Source organism: Pelophylax lessonae, assembly GCF_965119305.1.
Source record: "Pelophylax lessonae genome assembly, chromosome: 2".
NCBI classification, from domain to species: Eukaryota; Metazoa; Chordata; class Amphibia; order Anura; family Ranidae; genus Pelophylax; species Pelophylax lessonae.
Window position 1 is genome coordinate 392,715,622 of NC_138769.1, and position 22,211 is coordinate 392,737,832.

Here is a 22,211-nt window from a genome sequence, read left to right on the forward strand (position 1 = left end):
CACAAAAGGGATTATTTACAGTGTCAGTAATTACAATACCACAATTTATGTCACTTTCCTTTCCAATTTTCTTAATACCAAAATGTTTTGTTTTTTTTCTTTACAGAACAAAGCGGTTGGAAAATAGCGGTGTAGCTAAGATCCAGTTTATCATCATTTTCTACTGCTTACAGAAGAAGCAGCATGAAAATCCATTAAGGGAAAGCAGAACTTTTCTGTGGCTGTTTTGTCCGTGTCAGAATACATTCTCTCATCAGACCTCAAACGATCTCCCCCTTGTGTTTTGCTTGGGTGCATTCCAGATAGTTTTCAAATGGATAAAACGAACATGTAGAACAAGAAGTCAGCAACTGCAATTGCTACCTGCTGATTGCAATTTGTCTCTTCAAATGTAGCTTCCTGCCTTAGCAGTGACTATCCGATAGGGTGACTTTATCCAAGGGGTGGAAAGGGCAGTTGCTCCAAGTAGGAGGAGGCCAACTACAGCACTTCTGTGATGTTTGCAACCCTTTCCAAATGTACGATAAATAAAGTTATAGGCAGATAAATGAAAGGAGTGATCAGGCTATCAGAGTATGAGACACAAGATCGCAAGATCCTGTTTCCACTCCTTATCTTGTTCCTTCCATTCCAAATCTTTAAAATTGGCAGGCAGAAGTCAGATACCACTTGGTGCATCTTTAGATGTTCTGTACCACCCCTGTTATACTAAAGTAATGCCAATCTGTTAATCAGTTGCTCACCAATGGAAAGAAGAGAAGAACATAGGCACTAAAAACTGCTGTAGCACAGAGAAAGTAGTGGCCATGTAACCTTTGACTGGTAAAAAGAATTAGAAAGTGGCTTCTAGTGTCTCTTGTAGTACTGTTGAAAGGTAAATTACTGGATTCATTAGAATGTTTGGCTCTACGGTTAGGCTTAAGACCTCATCAATGCTGCTGTAAAGTACATCTGTCATGAGAGAAATATGGTGCGGCCAATGCTGACCTCCTTCTCAAAATGCAAGTTGCCCGGCAGACACGCTGGCTTCAATAATTCAATGGAGTCACTCCCCCAGGAAAAAGTAGGCAGCTGAGCAAACTCGTGAGACAAGTAAGAACTTTGTATCTGTATGTTCATTTTGGGTCAGCAATGCAAAGTAATAAAACCAATGGGTCACCTTGACAGTCAAGCAACTAGAATTTAGGAGAGTTCAGCAATGACATCCACAATGTTATTAACATAATAGGTAGGTTACATTTAAGGGATAGACCAGAGGCCAAGAAGCAGATGGAAAAAATCCAGTACTTTCTGGTCCAATCTGCTCTAGGCGTTGAAAAGCTTCATCGCTAGAGCTAGCCAAAGATTGCATTTTTTACGATGGTATTTTAAAAAAATCAAATGAGTAAGTTGCATGACTGCAAACAAGCAAAGCCGTTACATGTGGAAGGGGTGCAAGAGGTGGTGCACGTGTTGCATATACACTTACAGGACACATTTTTAGGTACACCTTGCTAGTACCGGGATGGACCTCCTTTAGCCTTCAGAACTGCCTTAATTCTTCGTGGCATAGATTCAACAAGGTGTTGGAAACATTCCTCAGAGATTTTGGTCCCTATTAACATGATAGCATCACACAGTCGCTGCAGATTTATTAGCTGCACATCCATGATGCAAATCTCCCGTTTAACCACATCCCAAAGGTGCTCTATTGGATTGGGATCTGGTGACTGTGGAGGCCACTGAGTACAGTGAACTCATTGTCCTGTTCAATAAATCAGTTTGAGATGATTTGAGCTTTGTGAGATGGTGCATTATCCTGCTGGAAGTAGCCATCAGAAGATGGGTACAATGTAGTGATAAAGGGATAGACATGGTCAGCGACAATACTCAGGTAGGCCGTGGCGTTTAAACAATGCTCAGTTGGTACTGAGGGGCCCAAAGTGTGCCAAGAAAATATCCCCAACACCAATACACCACCAACACCAGCCTGAACTATTGATACAAGGCAGGATGGATCTATGCTTTATGTTGTTTACGCCAAATTCTGACCCTACCATCTGAATGTCGCTGCTAAAATCGAAACTCCTCAGATCAGGCAATGTTTTCCAATCTTCTTGTGTCCTATTTTGGTGAGCCTGTGTGAATTGTAGCCTCAGTTTCCTGTTCTTATCTGACAGAATTGGCACCCGGTGTGGTCTTCTGCTGCTGTAGCTCATCTACTTCAAGATTCGATGTGTTGTGCGTTCAGAGACAGTATTCTGCATATTTTGGTTGTAACAAGTGGTTATTTGAGTTGCTATTGCCTTTCTATCATCTCAAACCAGTCTGTCCATTCTCCTCTGACCTCTGACATCAACAAGGCATTTTCATCCATACAACTGCCACACACTGGATAGTTTCTCTTTTTCGGACTACTCCCTGTAAGCACTAGAGATAGCTGCATGTGAAAATCCCAGTAGATCAGCAGTTTTTAAAATACTAAGACCAGCCTGTTTGGCACAAACAACCATGCCATGATCAAAGTCACTTAAATCCACTTTCTTCCCCATTCTGATGCTCTGTTTGAACTTCAGCAAGTCGTCTTCACCACGTCTAGATGCTTAAATGCATTGAGTTACTGCCATGTGAATGGCTGATTAGCAACTTGTGTTACCAAGCAGTTGAACAGGTGTATCTAATAAAGTGGCCGGTAAGTGTAAGTTTCCATCTTTAATACCATTAATGTAATCAGCAACACAGCTTGCAAATAACATAACTGGCTCCTGGATATTTATAGACTGTATGTCTGTTGTAGGATAAAAATAGTAAAATATGTTCTATATTTTAGGGTAGACCATGAATGGCACTTGGACAGAATGGGACATAGCTAGAGTATTTTAGAAATAAGAATAATAGGAAATCATTTATGGGGTAATGATGCCTACAAGGTTTCATCATACTTTGGAGATCACTGGAAGGTGCTGGTTGAAGCCACCTGTGACTTTCACATGTATGTAACATTAGTAGGTCTATTATGTATAGGTAAGTGAGGACAACCTTAACAATAAAGTACCAGCAAGAAGGCTCAGGATGGGGTGGAACACCTATGTTACTGACATTATGGGGAAGGAGGGTGTTTTGTAGTTCAAATCAGCAGTGCGCAGCCTAGGGTGACAATGTTGCGCCACCATAGATACAGAACAGTGAGTTGGCATTGTCATTCTATGACAGGAAGTGTGTTACCAGCAAGATCCCTAGGTGAAAGTAAAGAAATACAAGCCTTAAAAAAATGAATATAGCCAGTGTGTCTAAGAACTGATAAACTGCAAGATTTTACATTTTGCTTAAGGTTTAGATACACTTAAGGCCCCTTTCACACAGGCGGACCATTCAGATCCGCCTGTCCATTTTTTTGGTGGATCTGAATGGATGCCTCCAGTATCTCTAGGGGGCATCGGATGTCAGCGGAGACATGTCCGCTGACATCCGATCCGTCAAATCTGGACGGATGGAAAATCTATTTTCCATCCGTCCAGCGGATCGGATGAGAATGGACAGACTGTTCGTTCCTATCCGATTCCCCCATAGAGGACAGCGGGACCTGACAGCTGTGTCTCCGCACACAGCATGGAGACACAGTTGCCATCCGCCTGCTCAGCGAGGGATCGGTGGATCGATCCCCCGCTGAGAAAAACGGAGTCCGCCTGACGGACTCCCTGTGTGAAAGGGGCCATAAGTGTAACTTTTGATCAGATAGCTTTACTTTAACCACTTAAACCCCGGAAGATTTTACCCTCTTCCTGACCAGGGCCTATTTTGCGATTTGGCACTGCGTGACTTTAACGGACAATTGTGCGGTCGTGCGACGCTGTACCTAAACGAATTTGACGTCCTTTTTTCCCACAAACAGAGCTTTCTTTTGGTGGTATTTGATCACCTGTGCGATTTTTTTGATCATGCGCTATAAACAAAAAAAGAGCGTCAATTTTGCAAAAATAACAATATTTTTCACATTTTTTTATATGAAATTCCCCCCAAAAAAATTTAAAAATCAAAATTTTTTAACATTTTCGGCCAATTTGTTTTATGCTACATTTGTTTGGTAAAAGAAATCGCAAAAAGCGTATTTTGATTGGTTTGCGCAAAAGTTATCGCGTTTACTAACAAAGGGAAAGATTTTTGTCATTTTTGTTTTTTTTTTAACGCGTAATGGTGGCGATCTGCGATTTTTTTTGCGGTACTGCGACATTGCGGTGGACAGATCGGACCCTTGACTGACATTTTTGACACTTTTAGGGTTACCAGTGACATTACTGCAGTAATCAGTGCTATACATATGCACTGTTACTGTAAAATTACACTGGCAGTGAAGGGGTTAACTTTTTTAGAGGGAGGGGTTATGTGTGTCCCTAGGGGCGTGATTCTAACTGTGATTGGCTGTGGCTTGAGGTGTAGGAACAGTGATCAACGGTCCTACATAGTAGAACCGTATGATCACTATTCCTACACAGGGGAGAATGACAGGCGGCTTGTTTACATCAGCCGCCTGCCTTTCTCCCTCTGCACCGACGATCGCCGAATGACCGGCGGACATCGGGTCCGCCGGTCACATGCGCGGGGGGGGGGTCCGTGACCGCGCGGGAGTGCGCCTCGGGGGGCGCTCGCTCGCTCCCTAGACCCTCACAGGCTAGCGACATAGTACTACGTCGCTCTGCCTGTGAGGGGCTGACTGCCGATGTAAATAGTCGTGCGGCAGTCGGCAAGTGGTTAAGAAGCACAGGAATACAGATCATACACTCAGCTTCTGTTCATGCTTGCACTGATAGACATCAAAACACAGCACACCTGTTAAAAATAACATGACCCATTGAGAAGTTCAAGTCCATCAGTGTACATCTACAATATTTAAAAAAAAAAAAACTGGCAATGTATTTATGCACTACCCAAGTTCATATCATTATAATTATGCACATCCTTTTATGCAGAAAGACTGCATTACAATGGTGTAATTCTCAGGAAAGGAAAGTAGCACTATGCAGAATGACAAGGCCATGCAGCCCTAGTGAATCACAGTCTCAAGGGATCATGAGCAAAATCTATGAAACTCAAATTAAAGGTAATTACACACCTACAATGTGTTCTCGATAATATAATCAGGTCGCAAAGAATTACTTCTTGCCTGCTTCTCTCTTCCTGCATTCACAGGAGATACTGAGAAGAAGACGGAGCTGTAGAGTCTATGGATGCACACAGCCAGTCTTGGGAACGTGACCACATGAGTTCCCCCTTCAGCAGTCAGCTTTTTGTGGGAACACTCTGAGAAGAGGAGGAGCCAAGACTGCCTGTGAGGAACTCCAGAAAAGGAGATAAGGGACCACTCTTTGCAAAACCACTGCACAGAGCAGGTAAGTATAACAGGTTTATTATTTTAATGTAAAAAAATAAGCTATACAATAAGCTCTACAACCATTTTAAAGAAGTGTTTCCAATGCATTGCAATGACATAAAATAAACAAAATAAAATAATGTATGGTTTATTTTCAATTTATGCCAATGTATTAAAAACAGATTTAAAATACAGGGCAAATGTTACTATTAGCTTAAGTAATAAGTAATAATTAGAATATTGATCACAATGGATATCTAAAACTTTTAACAAATACCTATAAATGCTTGAAATGTGCCCCCAACTGTCTTACGATATAAATCAGTGGTCTCCAAACTGTGGACGGACGTGGCCCTTTGCTTGCCTTTGTCTGGCCCTTGAGGCACTATTCCTTCTATTGAAACCAACAATGAGGCCGCATTCCTTTCATTGACACCAACAGTGGGGCATTATTCCCTCCCACTGACACCAACAATGGGGCACTATTCCTTTTACAGGCACTAGGGAACAATTCCTTCCACTGACCAAAGATGGGGAATCATTGCTTCCACTGATACCAAGGATGGTGCACTGTTCCTACCACTAAGACCAATGATGAGGCATTATTCCCCCTCCTACCGACTACATTTAAATCTCACTGACCACCAAGCCTGACTCCCATTGATTCTGGAGCATTTTCTACTCTCACTAGCCACAGTCTGACCCCCCACCAAAGTCTGAAAAACAATAAACTGGTCCTTTGTTTAGGAAGTTTGGAGAACCCTGATATAAGTAAAATAATCTATAGATTGATCGCCTTCATAATTAATGACAAACATTGCTGGGGTGGCTACCACACAATTAAACAGACAAAGAAAAAAAGAGACTGCATCATTGGCTTCAAGGGAAGGTAAGAAGGATGTGCTCTAGATAGGGAAAACAAGTTAAAGCGGAGTTCTGGCCTCAAAAACCTTTTTTAACTAAAAATACCCCTATAATACTAATCCATCGCCCTTTACAGAAACACTATTCTCATACTTACAAGGTGTACAGTATTGGATTTTAGTCAAAATCTTACTTTTAAAAACGCTGTCTGGGCGCGGCCATCTTAGATGTGGGCATCTGAAGCTGCAGTGTAATCTGCTGTGTCCTTCTTCCTGATTCCAGGGAGTGTTCTGGGAATTCTTCCTGATTCCAGGCTCCTGGGAGTGATGACAAACAGCTCCCAGGATGCAATGCAAAGGCGGAAGTGATGTCAGTGGCCGTGGCCACAGAGCGGGGAGAAGGAGGAAGTACAATCAAAAATGCCCTGAAAATAAGGTAAGGGACCCCTGAAAATGCCCAATTGTTGGTCAGCATAGCGATTACTCCAGGAATCACTAAAGTTGCAAAATAGGCAGGAACTCCACTTTAAGGTCAGTGCAAAGTCCTGGGTGTGATCAAGACTGTAAAAAATGGGGGAATCTCCCAGTGGGAACAGAAACCTTGATAGGCTAGGAAATCCACCCACTTTCTAACCAGATTGAAACAAAAAACATTCTTCAGATACCAAGCATGTCTTTGTCACTTCAAAATATAACTAAGCTTAATGAACCTAGGCAGCAAGGGCAAATGAGCCATACTTGTACATACCTTGCTCATTGCAGTAAGTGCAGGATCACAAGCAGAATCTAAATCTTGCACAAGCAGCTGAATACTATTTGAAATTACACTGGAAAATAAAGACAGTACATTTTATTATTTCAACAAGAAATGTGTTACATAATACTGAAAGACCAAATAAATAAAAAAAAAAAATGGTTAGTTTCCACTTTATGTATACATGTTTAACTCATGCCGACCTATGTTTAAATGATGTCTGTCAGGATACATCATTTACATATCTTTCAAGATCCACTTATGGCACGTAAACCACAAAGGCTAAAAAAATAATGATCATATCCTGTTGGACGTCATATAATCCATCAGTACCTTCACTATTCATTAAACTTGACATTAGTTATTCTGAGAAAATGAGTCATGCAAAACTAGAGTTGCTAATAATGCACCTCAAAAAATGGTGGAAAATACAAAGCTAGAGTTGGTCTATGTAAGGGGGATTTTCATTTTAACAATCCTGACAAACAATAGAATAGAATTTGAAACACAAAGAATGGGCACTTACATTTTACCCTAAATTACACATTCAACAATGCTTTTGTATGCATGGCAAAGATTGGTTTGTGCCCATTCAAGAAATAAACAGTGATTTAGGGAGATGTTTTCCTACTAATATAATACATAAAGAACAATTTTGATAGATTTGTAAATTTCAAGAAAGTAAAATATGCGGAACAATTTACGTAGATCACCGCAGACCTTCCCCCGAAGTGGGACCGGGTACCTGGTTTTGACAGGTATCTACTCCCCCTCGAAAGGTGCCAAACGTAGCAGCAGAGGGGAGGGAGGGGGAGAGAAGCAAACAAGAAGAGCTTCCCCTTTAGGCCCCTTTCACATAGGGGAGTCCGTCGGCGGACTCAGTTTTTCTCAGCGGGGATCGATCTGCAAATCCCCCGCTGAGAAGGCGGATAGCAGCTCTGTGTGCGGAGACATAGCTGTGTGCGGAGACATAGCTGTCAGGTCCCCGCTGTTCTCTATGGGGGAATGGGATGGGAACCGTCTGTCCGTTCATCTAATCCGCTGGACAGGTGGAAAATAGGGTTTCCATCAATCCAGATTTGACGGATCGGATGCCAGCTGACATGTCTCCGCTGACATCCGATGCCCCATAGAGATCCATGGGGTATCCATTCAGATCCGCCTGAAAAACTGACAGGTGGATCTGAACGGTCTGCCTGTGTGAAAGAGGCCTTAGGGTAGAGCTCGGTTTTAACTCCCATGCGCATGGGTGGGAGTTGCATCATCAAGACCTGGTTAATCTAACAGCTCAAAAACACAGACCTGGAAAGAAGACAACCAGGAGAAGATGGAAGCGCTGGCGACAAAGGGGATCGCTGACACTGCAGCACTGGAGGGGATCGCTTTGATAGGCAAGTTTGCCTTGTCACATTGCTCCTTTTTGAATACTGTGCATTAGATTGTCTTATTAATAGAAAGTAGCAGTTTGTACCACTGAGTCTTTCGAATTCCAAACTGTTTCTGTGTATAGTTTGTAAAATAGTATGTACACTGAGACAGTCATTTTTTTCGTACATAATGTACATAGGCAGTATTGGACTGCCGTGTGTCATCTCTTTGTTGACCAGGAAACAGCACACAAATGAGAATGCTTTGGTTAGAACTATAAAAAAATCATTGGTGGTCACATTTTATTTATTTATTACAGGTTCTTATATAGCCCTGTCAATTTACGTAGCGCTTTACGTATATATTGTACATTCACATCAGTCTCTGCCCCCAAGGTGCTTACAAAAGGGTTCCAAACTCACATTCATACATACACTTACAAGGGCAAATTTAGACAGGGAGCCAAATAACCTACCAGCATGTCTTTGCAGTGTGAAAGAAAACCAGAGCACCCGGAGGAAACCCATGCAGACATTGGGAGAACATGCAAACCCCGGTAGGTAGTGTCATGGTTGGGATTCGAACCAGTGAACCTAGTGCTGCTAAGTGGAAGTACTAACCACTTAGTCACTGCGCTTCCTCCCATCACATAGTGATTTCCAATATTTTGGCAGCCTCAGTAAAATATAACTAACAAAAAGAGAATCTGTGCAAGCTTACGTGCTGAAAGTATCCATCTCCGCTGTCAGGTTTATCCTTTCTGTCAGTGTCACGTCTACTTTTTCTTTTAGCTTCTCTTCAAGCTATCAAAAAGGGAAAGTATAATGGTTTTAAACCAAATATATAAATATTTTGAAAGTTTAAAAGTTCATAAACTGATATTTTATATCACATTTGATAACCTTCTAGAGAATGTTATATGAAATCTTCATTATACCTATAAACAATAAAAAGTGCTGCATCCACAACACCTAGTTTATAAACTTGCCATCTTTCTATTAAGGAAAGCCCAGTATTGTCAGTAAACTTGGAGGAACTTTGGGTGATGGGGTTAGTAAGTAAAGGTGCAGCAGACAAACAGCTACAATAAATTCAAAGTCGAATGTATCTTTATTTTTCATTTTTAGGCTTTTACCTACCAACCAAAAAACATGTCATTTTGTGATCTTAAAGCTGGCCATACACAAACAGAATCAGTTTGAAAAATGTTTATTTTCAGACTGTTTGTTCGATGTTCTAATAGTTAATGGGTTCAAATTAAAAATCATTCCAACCGATGTGACAAGAAATTTATAGGAGCAGGATGAAATGTTTTATTTAATTAATTTCAAAATCAAATGCTAAAAGTAAACAAAATTTTGAAGAACTTTCAAATGACATTTATCAAATATCTCCCAAACACTGGAATATCGATTTTGTGTGAATTGACCCTTGATCAGTAGCCTGAAGAATTTGGTTGTACTAGTTTAGATTTTTCCACCTGCTGCAAGTGGCAAGTACAAAATATATGTATAATTTTACATTTAGCTGATTAAAAATATATATAGTACTTTATTTTAGAAATAAACAGTATACGTAGAGAGAAAACATTTTAAAAAGTGTTTCGCTCCCGTTAAGAGTAATACAAAATGAAAGAAATGATCTCAAGAAGGGCAAAGACTAAACCAGTTGTATAATAAGTCAAAGTCTGCTACTCACTTGCTGTGTTGTAGCCAGGCAGTACTCCGCTGTACTCAGTATACTGCATATCAGGCACAGCTCTTCGGTGGTAAATTTGGAAGCTTCTGAGCCTTCTTTTTCCTTCAGAAGGCTGGTTATAGTAAGGCCTGTGCTGCTGCTAGTGGTTCTGAACAAATGCACAAAAATAAAATAATACAACATATATAAATCATAAACAGTACTTAAAAACTGAAAAAGAAAAAAAAACAGTTATATAAAAAAATAAAGGCAAAAGGCGAAACCAAACAGTGAATTAATAATGCAATTTAGCAAACTGCAGAATGTTCACTTAATTTATCTTAATCTGAGTTCTTGGTAATCCACTGAAGCCAAGGCAACTCCTCACAGGGTCAGAAGGAGGGCACTTCCTAAGGAATGTGCTAGGAAACATCCACCACCAATCACATCAAGACTTTCAAGGTAGAACTGAATCTGACTGGTGACTGTGAAAATCCCTTGGACAGCAAGAAGGGTGTTCAAGCATCTCAAGCAAGTACTTAATTACTGTACTCATTTAAAGGTATGGGGTGGCCATGGCAATGTGTGTATGGAAGCATGCAAGGTGCCCACACTCTCTATAGAAATGATTAAGACTGTACATAAAAAGTGTACCCATGCACTGACCTGGCTCAGAAGATCACAAGTGCCTCTATAGCAGTGATGGTGAACCTTGGCACCCCAGATGTTTTGGAACTACATTTCCCATGATGCTCCTGCTCTCTGCAGTGTAGTTGAGCATTATGGGAAATGTAGTTCCAAAACATCTGGGGTGCCAAGGTTCGCCATCACTTCTCTATAGCATCGTTGTTCCTGTCTCACTGGATCAGGAACAGGTGAGGTGGCATGGGATACTGAAGGCACAGCAAGCTACAAAACGTGTGCTTCCACAAATTGTGTAATTATACTTTAAAGCATGACTCCAATTTCCAGTCGCTCCAGGGTCTGGAGCGACTGAAAATTGGAGCCCTATCATTGTTATATTAAAATCTAATGTATAAAGTGAAGTTTTTGCCACTTTATAGCAATATTTTATAAGGTAAAGGTCAAGAAGCAGGGTTCAATATAGCAGAGCAACCAATAGGATATAAACTTTCATCATTCTTAATATGCAAAACTACTAAGAACTAAAAGTTAAATTTCTACCAATACATGCCACTGCTCTTTGAATCAAACGGGTATGTGCCATTTACGTAACTTTAAGGCTTTATGCACATTAGACATTATAAAAATGCCAGTAGCTTTAGCTGTAGAATGGCGCATTACAAACACGAGTGTTGTCACGTTTTGCATTAGCAGTTTTTACTGGTTTTTAGCGTTTGCTTTTTTTAGTGTTTTTTAACAAAACTATACTCGAATGCTGAATAGCCATGTTTTTCAGTGTTTACAGATGAAAAACTCTCCTTCAAACGCCCCTACATAAAAACTGCTGATGAAAGCCTATGTGTGCATGGACACATAGGATAACACGTTGGGTAGTTTACTGGCTGCAGAAAAAAACGGCTGAAGCAAGCAGGCTGGCAGCTGTGAAAACATCCGGTGTGCATGAGGTTTAAATATAAATTATAGTAAAATATATACAGTAAAAACATAGTAAAAAAATGATCGGAAAAATTAACCTTCTACTTTCCTGATGTGCATACTTGTACCAGGTCAGTGAGAAAAAGTATTGAGGGCCAGCATTACTTGCGAATATGAGGAGTATAAACCTGAGAGGACAATCACCAAGCTTGAACCTTGTTATGTGAAGGGTTCCCTGACATCATCCCCTGTCTAAGTTCCTACACCAGCAGACAACAATCAACCCCAGAGCAGCAGTAGGCAGACATCAGGGAAGTGAGGCCCTATTAGCACTCGCCGTATGAGCGCTTTTGCACATACTGCATACAACACATGCCTTGTTTTTGCTTGGATTAGAGTATTGACACAACCCCTCTGGAATTCTGGCATACCATCCTGAGCAACCTTTGGATTCATATTGGATAGATTTGTGGACACGTTCAATTTTTTGAGCCTGGCTGATTGCACCCAAGTCGATCCACTGATCAATTTGGGTACAACCAGCGATTCTAGGACAATATCCCCCCGGACAATATCCCCCCCTGGACAACATCCCCCCGGACAATATCCTCCCTGGACAATATTCCCCCTCTAACCCTATGACCAGGGGGATGTTTTCCGGGGGGATATTCCCCGGGAGATGTTGTCCCGGGGGGATATTGTCCCGGGGGGATATTGTCCGGGGGGGATATTGTCGGGGGGGATATTGTCCAGGGGGGGGATATTGTCCCGGGGGGGGATATTTTCCCCGGGGGGGGGGGGGGGGATTGTCCAGGGGGGGGGGATATTGTCCAGGGGGGGGGATATTGTCCAGGGGGGGGGATATTGTCCAGGGGGGGGGATATTGTCCAGGGGGGGGGGATATTGTCCAGGGGGGATATTGTCCAGGGGGGATATTGTCCGGGGGGATATTGTCCGGGGGGGGATATTGTCCGGGGGGGATATTGTCCCGGGGGGGATATTGTCCCGGGGGGGATATTGTCCCGGGGGGGATATTGTCCCGGGGGGGATATTGTCCGGGGGGGGGATATTGTCCTGATACCACAACCAGCATGCCAAATTTTTACATGCATTTATTGCCCGCAGGAAGAACACAATAGCTCTGCAAGAGGTAAAAAGAAGTCAGTGCTGATGGGGGAATCAAAAAAAAAAAAAATCACATCATCTATGGCCGGCCTTAACAGTCTCTATGTATATTTGTCCCAAACACTGCAAATACACAATACAGAACACATCCAAGATTGATATAAAAAAAATAATAATGTAGACCTGTAGACGAGGATAAGCAAGCGCAAGGCATTTATTTACATTCATATATCAACCTGCAAGTCTCTAGAGTGCACACAGCAGCTTTGAGATCAGCTGAGCAGCTAAGATCTCCCAGTCAGTGCCATAGACATGTATAGGAAAATTCTCAACTCACAATGAGCTTTTACAGCACGAAACTACAGGTAGAAAATGGTAAGAATTAATTCAAATCTGTTAATCTATGAACTGGAGCGACTTTGTAGGATTGTCAGCATTAAAAACATAGCACAAGACTTAAGTGATGAAGAAATTAAACCGTAAAAAAAAGCCCTTTTAGTAAGTAAAATTAGGTCAGTGGATGTCATTTTACGCCAGAAGGACATCATGACGCCTGTTTGGCAGATAGTTTACATTTTAGTAAAGCAATCCCATCTATTCATTTCCTCAAATTTGTAAACAAGTTAACTTTCTTTTTTTTTAGTATCTTTCCTTCTTTGTGTCCAGCACATATTAGGTTTGGAAGCAGCTGCCGTTATTAAAAGTCTAAGGAAAACATAGCCCAGGTATGCCTTTCTCAGTCTGCAAGAAGGAAAATTTGTTTCAGAAGTTTCTCAGCAGAAAGGAATCCAATGGTGTCTTATTGCAGGCAGAAAAGAAATATACACCTTTCCAAGCAGCATAATAATCCTCACATTCTCTCCTCCTCCCTGACAGGAATAAAGATTTATTGGGCTGCAGGGCTACTGCTACTACTACTACTACATTTAGCAACAGACACCATGTGTGCACACGAAAACAGCAATTCATCTGTAGGAAACCTAGCTGCCAAGATGACTTCCTTACGGTGCTGTACACATGTGGGGAATTTACAAGCCAGCTGAGCAATGAGACATTAATAAGGTGGCACACAGCTCAGTCTTTGCTAGTCAAGAAATTCACACACAACTGCTAATCTACTGCTTATTTTCCGCTCTCAGACCCCTCCATGTAGAAGTTCCGAGTCCGAAATCAACCAGTTGTTGCAGTAATTCTTTAGGCAGGCACCAGCCTGAATAGGCAAGATGACAGGTTTTAATGTAAAGAAGGTAACTCTCCCCTCTTTCACCAAACCCTTGCTTCACTCCCACTGTACCTTTTTCTGCTATTGATCAACATGGCGTCAGCAAGTAAAACATGGTATTGTCAGTAGTAAGTAGCCGCTGCTCCAGTTAAGTCCACGTTGTCCATGTCCCACACACCTGCTGAAAGGGTGCTTACCCAGCTCTAGCTCTCACACTAGGTAACAAAGAAATCCCAGACAGCTGCACTCCATTTTGATCAACTTTATTCATGTATAGTAAAATCCATAGGTAAAATGAGATACAGTGGGGGACAGAACGCAAGGTAGATAAGTTTCATGTGTTAGTGCTTAATCTTTAAAGGGATGTATGCATCTGTGCTCCGGCGCCTCTAACACTGAGAACCGTGTGGTGAGAAATCGCTCGGTTCTCACAGCTCAGCCCTCTGGCCTGCCCCCCTCACTCACTGGAGCACTGGGCTGTGGAGGGGGCAGGAGCGGTCCACTCAGGCTCTCAGCAGCTCACTGAGAGGCTGAGCAGGTGCTGGTCCAGGCATGTGGGCGGATCCCGATGCCATGGTCATGATGATGCCTGAGCCTGGATTCCCTCTGTGACGTCAGCAAAGAGTGGACTTCAGCCTGCTCTCTTCTAAAAATGGGTAACAAGAGAGCAAAAGGAATTGCACTCTTGTAAACCACAGGAGAAGTTCGCCCAAACAAGCTTTGGCTGTACTTCTCCGTTAACCTTGAGGTTATAATTAAACACTTATGTGCAAAACGCAACAACCTTGCTTTCTGTCCCCCACTGTATGTTGTTTTTTGCCTAAGGCGTGGATCAAGTTGCAGTGCAGCTGTCCGGGATTTCTTTCTTACCTATGGTATTGTCAGTGTTGTGTGGTTTAATTTGCCAAATCTACAATTGTTTTTTTGTGTACTGTCTTTAAAAAGAAGTACAGCAGTGAGGAACCACAAAGGCACAGAAAGGTTCAGGAATCTATTTTTGAATGAAGACCTTTAAACAATATTCCAGTTGGATTCTTGGGACCCCTGTAGTAAAACCAAAGGTCTTTTTCTCCTACAGGTCTAGGATTTCCTAAGGGTAAGTATACACTACTTAGTAGCCTGCAGAGGAAAGGTACTCTTCCCCTCTGTGAGACCTTAACAATGTCATCCAGGGTAGCTCCAAACAGGCGATCTCCTTGAAAGAGAAGATGAGTCAAGGCCTTTTTAGAAGTCTGGTCCGCAGACCAGCATTTGAGCCAAAAGACACACCAAAGGGGAGCCGCATCCAAAGAGGCATCACAGATAAACTGCAGCCCCTGGACCAGCTGGTCCATCAGCAGGAAGGCCGGAGGAGCTGTTCACCCTCCAGGTCATGGCGTAAAAGCTTGGCCCACTCGGTCAGAGTTTGCAACACCAGGGCAATCGTGAATACATACCGGCCTCAGTGCCAAAACAGCCAGAGTGTACATATTGCGAGCCACAGCCTCCGCCTTCCTGTCAGCCGGTTCCTTAAAGGCAGGGGACTCTTCAACCAGAATCATGGTTGCCTTGTTCAACCTGTAAACCAGAGGAACCACCACCGATGGAACAGGCCACTTCTTAATAAGGGACTACTCATAGGGGTAATGCCTAGAAAATTGCTTAGGGACCCCAAGGGGAGGATTTGGTCATCCCCACTTTATAGCGACAATTTTGTCAAAAAAGGCGGGGAAAGGAAACACCTTTGCAACTCTGGATGGTTTGCGAGTGCAAATGTGAACCTGCGCCTCCATCTTCAAGGTCTCATGCACAGAGACAATCAGTGCTTCCACCAGCGCCTTTTTGTGCACGGTTGCACATGTGGAGGAATCATCCTCACTATGAGAGGATTCTGGGCATGTCGTTGCATACCCAGCAGGGTGACCAACGTTCGCGGTGGCCAAATCAGATTTAGGATTTGGATTTAGGATCTGATGAGACAGATGAGGCAAGGGAAAGCAGGGGGGTGCCTTTTGCTAGCCTGATGCCCAAAAGCCACCTCAACCCTGAACCCAAAGGACTCCAGAAACAACCTCAGTGCATCGATTGATGGTTGGGACCTGGAGGGCCCCGCAGCCTCAGAGAGGGGAATCAGGTGGGGAGATATGCTCCAAAGACTATGAGTCACCAGGAGGACCCCACAAAAAGTGTAAAACACTGCAAAGGGACAACCCCCACTGCGCTGGAAGCACCACCTGGTTGCCAGGCACAAGCACCAAGCAATCCTCAGCAGAGAGGGAGAGGACCCCACCAGACTCACCACCCAGCAGAAACAGGCACCTGCAGCCACCAGGATAATCTGCACTCCAAGTGCGGTGATCAGGAAGTGAAAAGATCCAGGAGTCAGCACCAGGGGATGAGGAGGGGCTCCCACTGCCGATATCGCTGCCACACAAAGTTCCGCTGTCATGGCCGCCGTTATTTTCAATGGCAAACCACCACAAAATGGCCACCGGACTACACAAATATGGTCGACTGTGCATAGAAACACACAGGCTACAGCAAAATGGCGGCCCCACGGGGCACCAAGAGGCCTCCAGGACAGGCCCAGGCAGAACGGGGGGCCCTGGCAGGAGCCTCCGCCAGGTATAAACCCTCCAGGGGGAGTGGGGCTACTCACTATACCAGGAACCAGGTGGGCAACGCTCCAGACAGAACCCCTCGCCAACGAAATGGGGGGGGGGTGTCGGCCCGGAGGAACGCTGCAACGCGGGCCGAGACCCGGTCATATGCGAACTTGCGAGGCCTTTAACTCGCAGGCCAGTCCCCAACCAGTGGGGCTATGTCGCAGCCGACCTAGCATGAAGCTGAGTTCTTCACTCGCTGGCCAGACTGGGGTGGCCAATGGCTCTAGATTATCCAGCCCATCGCCCAGTCTGGCAGTTGATTATAGATCTAACAGGAAAAACCAAAAGAAAAAAGTTCTATCTACAAAGAAAAAAATTGCCAGGACCAGAGATCCCAGCAAGGAACTAGGTCCTTACTCCTGACTAGGCAGAAAGAAACTGAGTACCTATAGCAGAGAGAGGGAGTATACTCCCTGGGACTGCCCAAAGGTGTAGCCAGATTATTTTTCTGCCTAGTGTGCTACTCCTGTAGGGGGCAGTATAACCCAATGGTTATGAAGATCAGGAGCTGTGTCCGTCACTGAAGGAAAGAGAAAATGGGATTTTTGTACTTACCGTAAAATCCATTTCTCTGAGTTCATTGATGGACACAGTGCTCCATAAATCATAACTACTGGGTTATATTGCCTCCTTTAGGAGTAGGACTAGACAGAACAAAAAACACCTGGCTACGCCCATGGGTCGTCCTCCGCTTGGTAGGGGTGGGTGCTGTGTCAGTCAATAAACTCAGAGAAATTGATTTTACGGTAAGTACAAAAAACTGGATTTTTGTAAGAACTTACCGTAAAATTGTTTTCTCTGAAGTTCATTGACAGACGCAGCTCCATCTAGTCATCAGCCAATTTTAAACGTTTCTTTCACTGAAACTATCAGAGCTTCCACCAAAGCGCGTTCCCACGTGGCAGCTGATGAGGACAGGTCCTCTTCACCATCAGAATGCCACCACATCGACCCCTCAGGTTGGTCTGCATCTGCGGTGGCCATGTCTATCTCAGAGTCCGAAGACCCTGCTGATGGAGGTGAGGGTGGAGGCCTTTTATGGCTGGCAGCACTAGCAATGACAAAATATACCTTAGACATCAGATTTTGAAAAAGCAGCAGAATGGCGGCCCCCACGGCACACCAATGCCGTCTCCAGGACCCCCAAAAGGAGCCCAGAACAATAGGCATCGGAAGGTCCCTGCCCAGGGGCCCACACAGTAAAGGTCACCCCCCTCAAATAAGCACCACAATGGCCACATTATTACCCCCCCCCCCCCCACAAGGTAAAAACCTGCTATGGGTAGGGGAATGCTGAAAGGTACACAGGACTAGTCCTCCAAGGTGGCAGGGGAACCAAGTGAGCCCCTAAGGTCCGACTATTCCAGGGAAGGGCCCATGTCTACCCCGAGACCACCAGGGGTTTTTTGGTGGGACAATTTACTCAACATACCACGGTACCATGTGGGCGCCATTCCAAAACAGATCAACTCCCACCTGGGATGGGGGTGCTGTCAGCCAAGGGAAGCTGTGGCTTAGGGCATTCCCGGTCGTGTGCGTCCCAGCAAGACGGTCCACACGAAGGCTCATCCCCATCCGTCAGGGCACTATCGTGGCTAAGCCTAGTTCTGACCTATAAACTGCTCCTGCTCGTTGGCCAGGCTGGGAGACCTTAAGGATCTAGATTATAAAGTGAGAAACCTCAGCCGGCTGTTGCTTGTAGTTCCTCTGGATCTTGGTCCTCAGGAACTAACTAGTGAAAATAAAAAAATCACAAACTAACAAACTTTCCTATAATAGCTAAGACCGAAGTCCCAGCAGGAAGCTAGGTCCTATTCCTAGGCAGAAACAAACTGTTTGATAGCAGGGTGTGTGGGGTTATGCCTGAAGGTACAGCATAACCCTATAGTCTCTGACTAGATGGAACTGCGTCTTGTCGATGAACGATCCCTACTGGGATGTCCAAAAGCAGTGTCAAAAGGAAATTGAGGGGAGGAAAATAACCCAAGTTATAAGTTATAAATGCCCTTAACCAGTACACATGAGCCCCTTACCCCTTATGAAAAAAAAAGACCCGTAAGGATCTAGAATATCCAGTGCATTGCCCAGTCCAGCAGTTAATAGTTCTCACTGAAACAGAAAATAAGAAAAAAATGGATTTTTGTAAGATCTTACCGTAAAATCCTTTTCTCTTAAGCTCATTGACAGACGTAGTCTTCTTGATTCTCAAGAGCTGGGTTATGTTGTCTCCGCAGGAGTAGGACTAGGCAGAAAGACAAAACGTTCTGGCTCCACCTTAGGGGCAGTCCCTGAGGGTATATCCTCCCTCTCTCTGCTACAGGGAATCAGTTCTGTTCTAAAGCAGTAACAGAGAATTTAACCCAACCCAACTCAATGATAGAGGGGCGGGTACTACGTCTGTCAATGAGCTTAAGAGAAAAGGATTTTACGGTAAGATCTTACAAAAATCCATTTTTCTCTATCGCTCATTGACAGACGTAGTCTTCTTGATTCTCAAGAGCTGGGACATCCAGAAGCAGTGCCACAAATGAGGGGTGGGATTGACAAAAATCAAATCCAATCTAGAAGGCCCAACCGGTGCCAAACTAGAAGTTTTAAAGGCTCATTATAAACAAAGAATGAGACTTAAAAGAAAAATTTCCAACGGAAAAAACCCTCGAGGCAGACCACTGGTCTCCTCAAATGGCGGCCTGCAAAACCTTGCGGCCAAACACGGCATCAGATGATGCCATTACATCAACTTTATAATGTTTTGTAAAGGTATGCACCGACGACCAGGTAGCCGCCTTGCACACCTGGACCACTGACGCCTGATGGCGAAAGGCCCATGACGCACTAAGCGCCCGAGTGGAGTGCGCCTTAACAGGGAACGGGGGCTCCCGAACCTTAATAGAATAAGCCTGTACCACCGTCTGTCTGATCCATCTGGAAATGGTCGCGGCAGATGCAGGCAACCCCTTTTTGGGTCCATCCGGGATCACAAAAAGTGAATCCGTCTTGCGAAACGAGTCTGTCGTTTTCAAGTATACCCTGATCGCCCGGACCACATCCAAGGAGTGTAAAGCAAACTCCCGAGGATGACTGGGCTTAGGACACAGGGAAGGTAATACAATTTCTTCATTCAGATGAAATTCTGAAACCACTTTTGGTAGGAAGGATGGATTCGGACGAAGAACCACCTTATCTCTATGAACCACCAGATATGGTGAACGACAAGATAATGCGGCCAGTTCTGACACCCTGCGTGCAGAAGTAATAGCCACCAAGAAGGCCACCTTCTGGGACAACGTAGGTAGAGGAATCTCCCTAATATCTTCAAAGGGAGGTTTCTGAAGAACTGACAACACTAAATTAAGATCCCAGGGTGGTAACGGCGCGCGCACTGGCGGAGCCAGATGTCGCACCCCCTGGATGAAATTCCGCACCAAGGAATGAGTAGCCAAAGGCTTCTGAAAGAAGATAGCTAATGCTGAGACCTGACCCTTGATAGTGCTCAAGGCCAGTTTCTGCTCAACCCCTTGTTGCAGAAAAGCTAATATTCGACTAATCGAATAAGACCGTGGACGGAACCCCAGAGGTTCACACCATGCAATGTAGGACTTCCATGTACGATGATAAATCTTTCTGGAAGTCGCTTTCCTTGCTTCAACTAGAGTAGGAATAACTGAAGCTGACAAACCTTTGTCCTTCAGCACCTGGGTCTCAATAGCCAGGCCGTTAAAGCCAGCGATCGTAAAGCAGGATGGAAGATCGGTCCCTGAGACAGTAGGTCCTCCCTGAGAGGAAGTCTCCACGGGACGTCCGCCACCAGTCTGACCACGTCGGCGTACCAAGCTCGTCGAGGCCAGTCCGGAGCTACCAGAATTACTGGAATTCCTTCCTCCTCTATCCTGCGAAGAAGTCTTGGCAGTAACGCGAGAGGAGGGAAGGCATACATTAGCTGGTATTGCCCCCACGGGGCGATCAGTGCGTCTGCGGTCTCTGCTAGAGGATCGCGGGAACGAGCCACGAATCTCTGTACTTTCCTGTTGAATCGTGATGCCAACAGATCCACATCCGGGGTGCCCCACCGTAGGCACAACTGGTGGAAAACGTCTGGATGGAGGGACCATTCCCCCTGATCCAGAGTCTGACGGCTGAGATAATCTGCCTGCCAATTCTCCACCCCCGGAATGAACACCGCAGAGATCGCTGGAACAAATCGTTCCGCCCAGCGAAGAATGCAAGCCACTTCTTTGGCCGCTCGGACACTCTTGGTGCCCCCCTGGTGATTGACATAAGCCACGGCCGTGGCATTGTCCGACTGGATCCGAACCGGGCTGCCCTGAAGCTGCTCGGTCCAGTGAATCAGACAAAGTCTGATCGCTCTCAGTTCCAATACATTTATCGGTAACCTGGATTCTTCCGGGGACCAAAGTCCCTGGACAGATAACTGACCGAGAATTCCTCCCCATCCGGATAGACTGGCATCCGTGGTCACTATCGTCCAATATATTGGCAGAAATGACTTTCCCTGGCTGAGCATCGGAGACCGAAGCCACCAGACCAGAGACTCTCTGGTCTGTTTGCTCAATCGGATCTGATTGTCCAGGGATTCCGGATTCCGATTCCATCTGAGAAGAATCTCTTGCTGAAGAATTCGGGTATGGGACTGGGCAAATGGGACTGCTTCGAAGGAAGCCACCATCAACCCCAGAACCCTCATGCAAGTCCGAAGGGAAGACCAGCTGTTGGACAGTAACAACTGGACTGCTGATTGAATCTTTCGGAGTTTCCCTACCGGAAGGAAAACTCTTGTCCTGACTGTGTCTAGAATTAGACCCAGATATTCGAGCCTCTGGGTGGGAACCAGAAATGACTTTTGCTGGTTCACCAGCCACCCGAATTCCTGTAAAGAAATCATAGTAATTTCTATGTTTTGTAGCAAGGTCTGAGGAGATTCTGCATGAAGCAGAAGATCGTCTAGGTAACCAAGAATCGATATGCCTCTTTGGCGCAGTAGTGCCAACATTGGGGCCAACACCTTCGTGAAGACCCGAGGAGCCGTGGCGAGACCGAAAGGTAACGCCACAAACTGATAGTGGTTCTCTTCTACGGAAAAGCGTAGAAACCGCTGATGTCCTGCGAAAATGGGAATGTGAAGATATGTGTCCTTGATGTCTATGGACGCTAGGACATCCCCTGGATGCAGGAAGGCTGCTACTGTGCGAATGTACTCCATTCTGAATCTTCTTATGTTGACAAAAGAATTGAGTGCCCTTAAGTCCAGAATTGGACGCACTTTGCCCTCTTTCCTGGGTATTGTAAATAGGTTTGAATAAAACCCTTGAAAACGTTCTGTCCAAGGAACGTGGACTACCACTCCTTGTTGTAGTAAATCTGTGACTGCTCTCCGCAGATCTTCTAAACGATCCGGGGATAGTCGAATATTGGAAGGGAAGAATCGCGCCGGTGGGAGAGATCGAAACTCGATCTTGTACCCTGACCTTATGACTTCGCAAACCCACTTGTCCGGGATTCTGGAAAGCCATGGATCCGGGAACCGGCGAAGACGTCCCCCCACCCCAGTTATGGGTGGGGGCGCACCTTCAGGCTTTGGACGGTTTATCTTCAGGTCTGGAGGGGGCGGGCTTTTGCTTGCCCGACCAGC

General features: G+C 44.7%; 1 protein-coding gene across 1 annotated transcript in view; it reads right to left on the reverse strand.

The window, feature by feature from the left end:
• Positions 1-22,211, reverse strand: part of VPS53 (VPS53 subunit of GARP complex) — a 296,463-nt gene that overhangs the window by 79,728 nt on the left and 194,524 nt on the right. The window contains exons 15-17 of the mRNA XM_082246053.1: positions 10,031-10,178; positions 9,053-9,135; positions 6,959-7,037 (exon numbers count right to left, since the gene is read on the reverse strand). Coding sequence (XP_082102179.1) covers positions 6,959-7,037; positions 9,053-9,135; positions 10,031-10,178 — 310 coding nt within the window. The remainder of the gene's footprint in view (positions 1-6,958; positions 7,038-9,052; positions 9,136-10,030; positions 10,179-22,211) is intronic.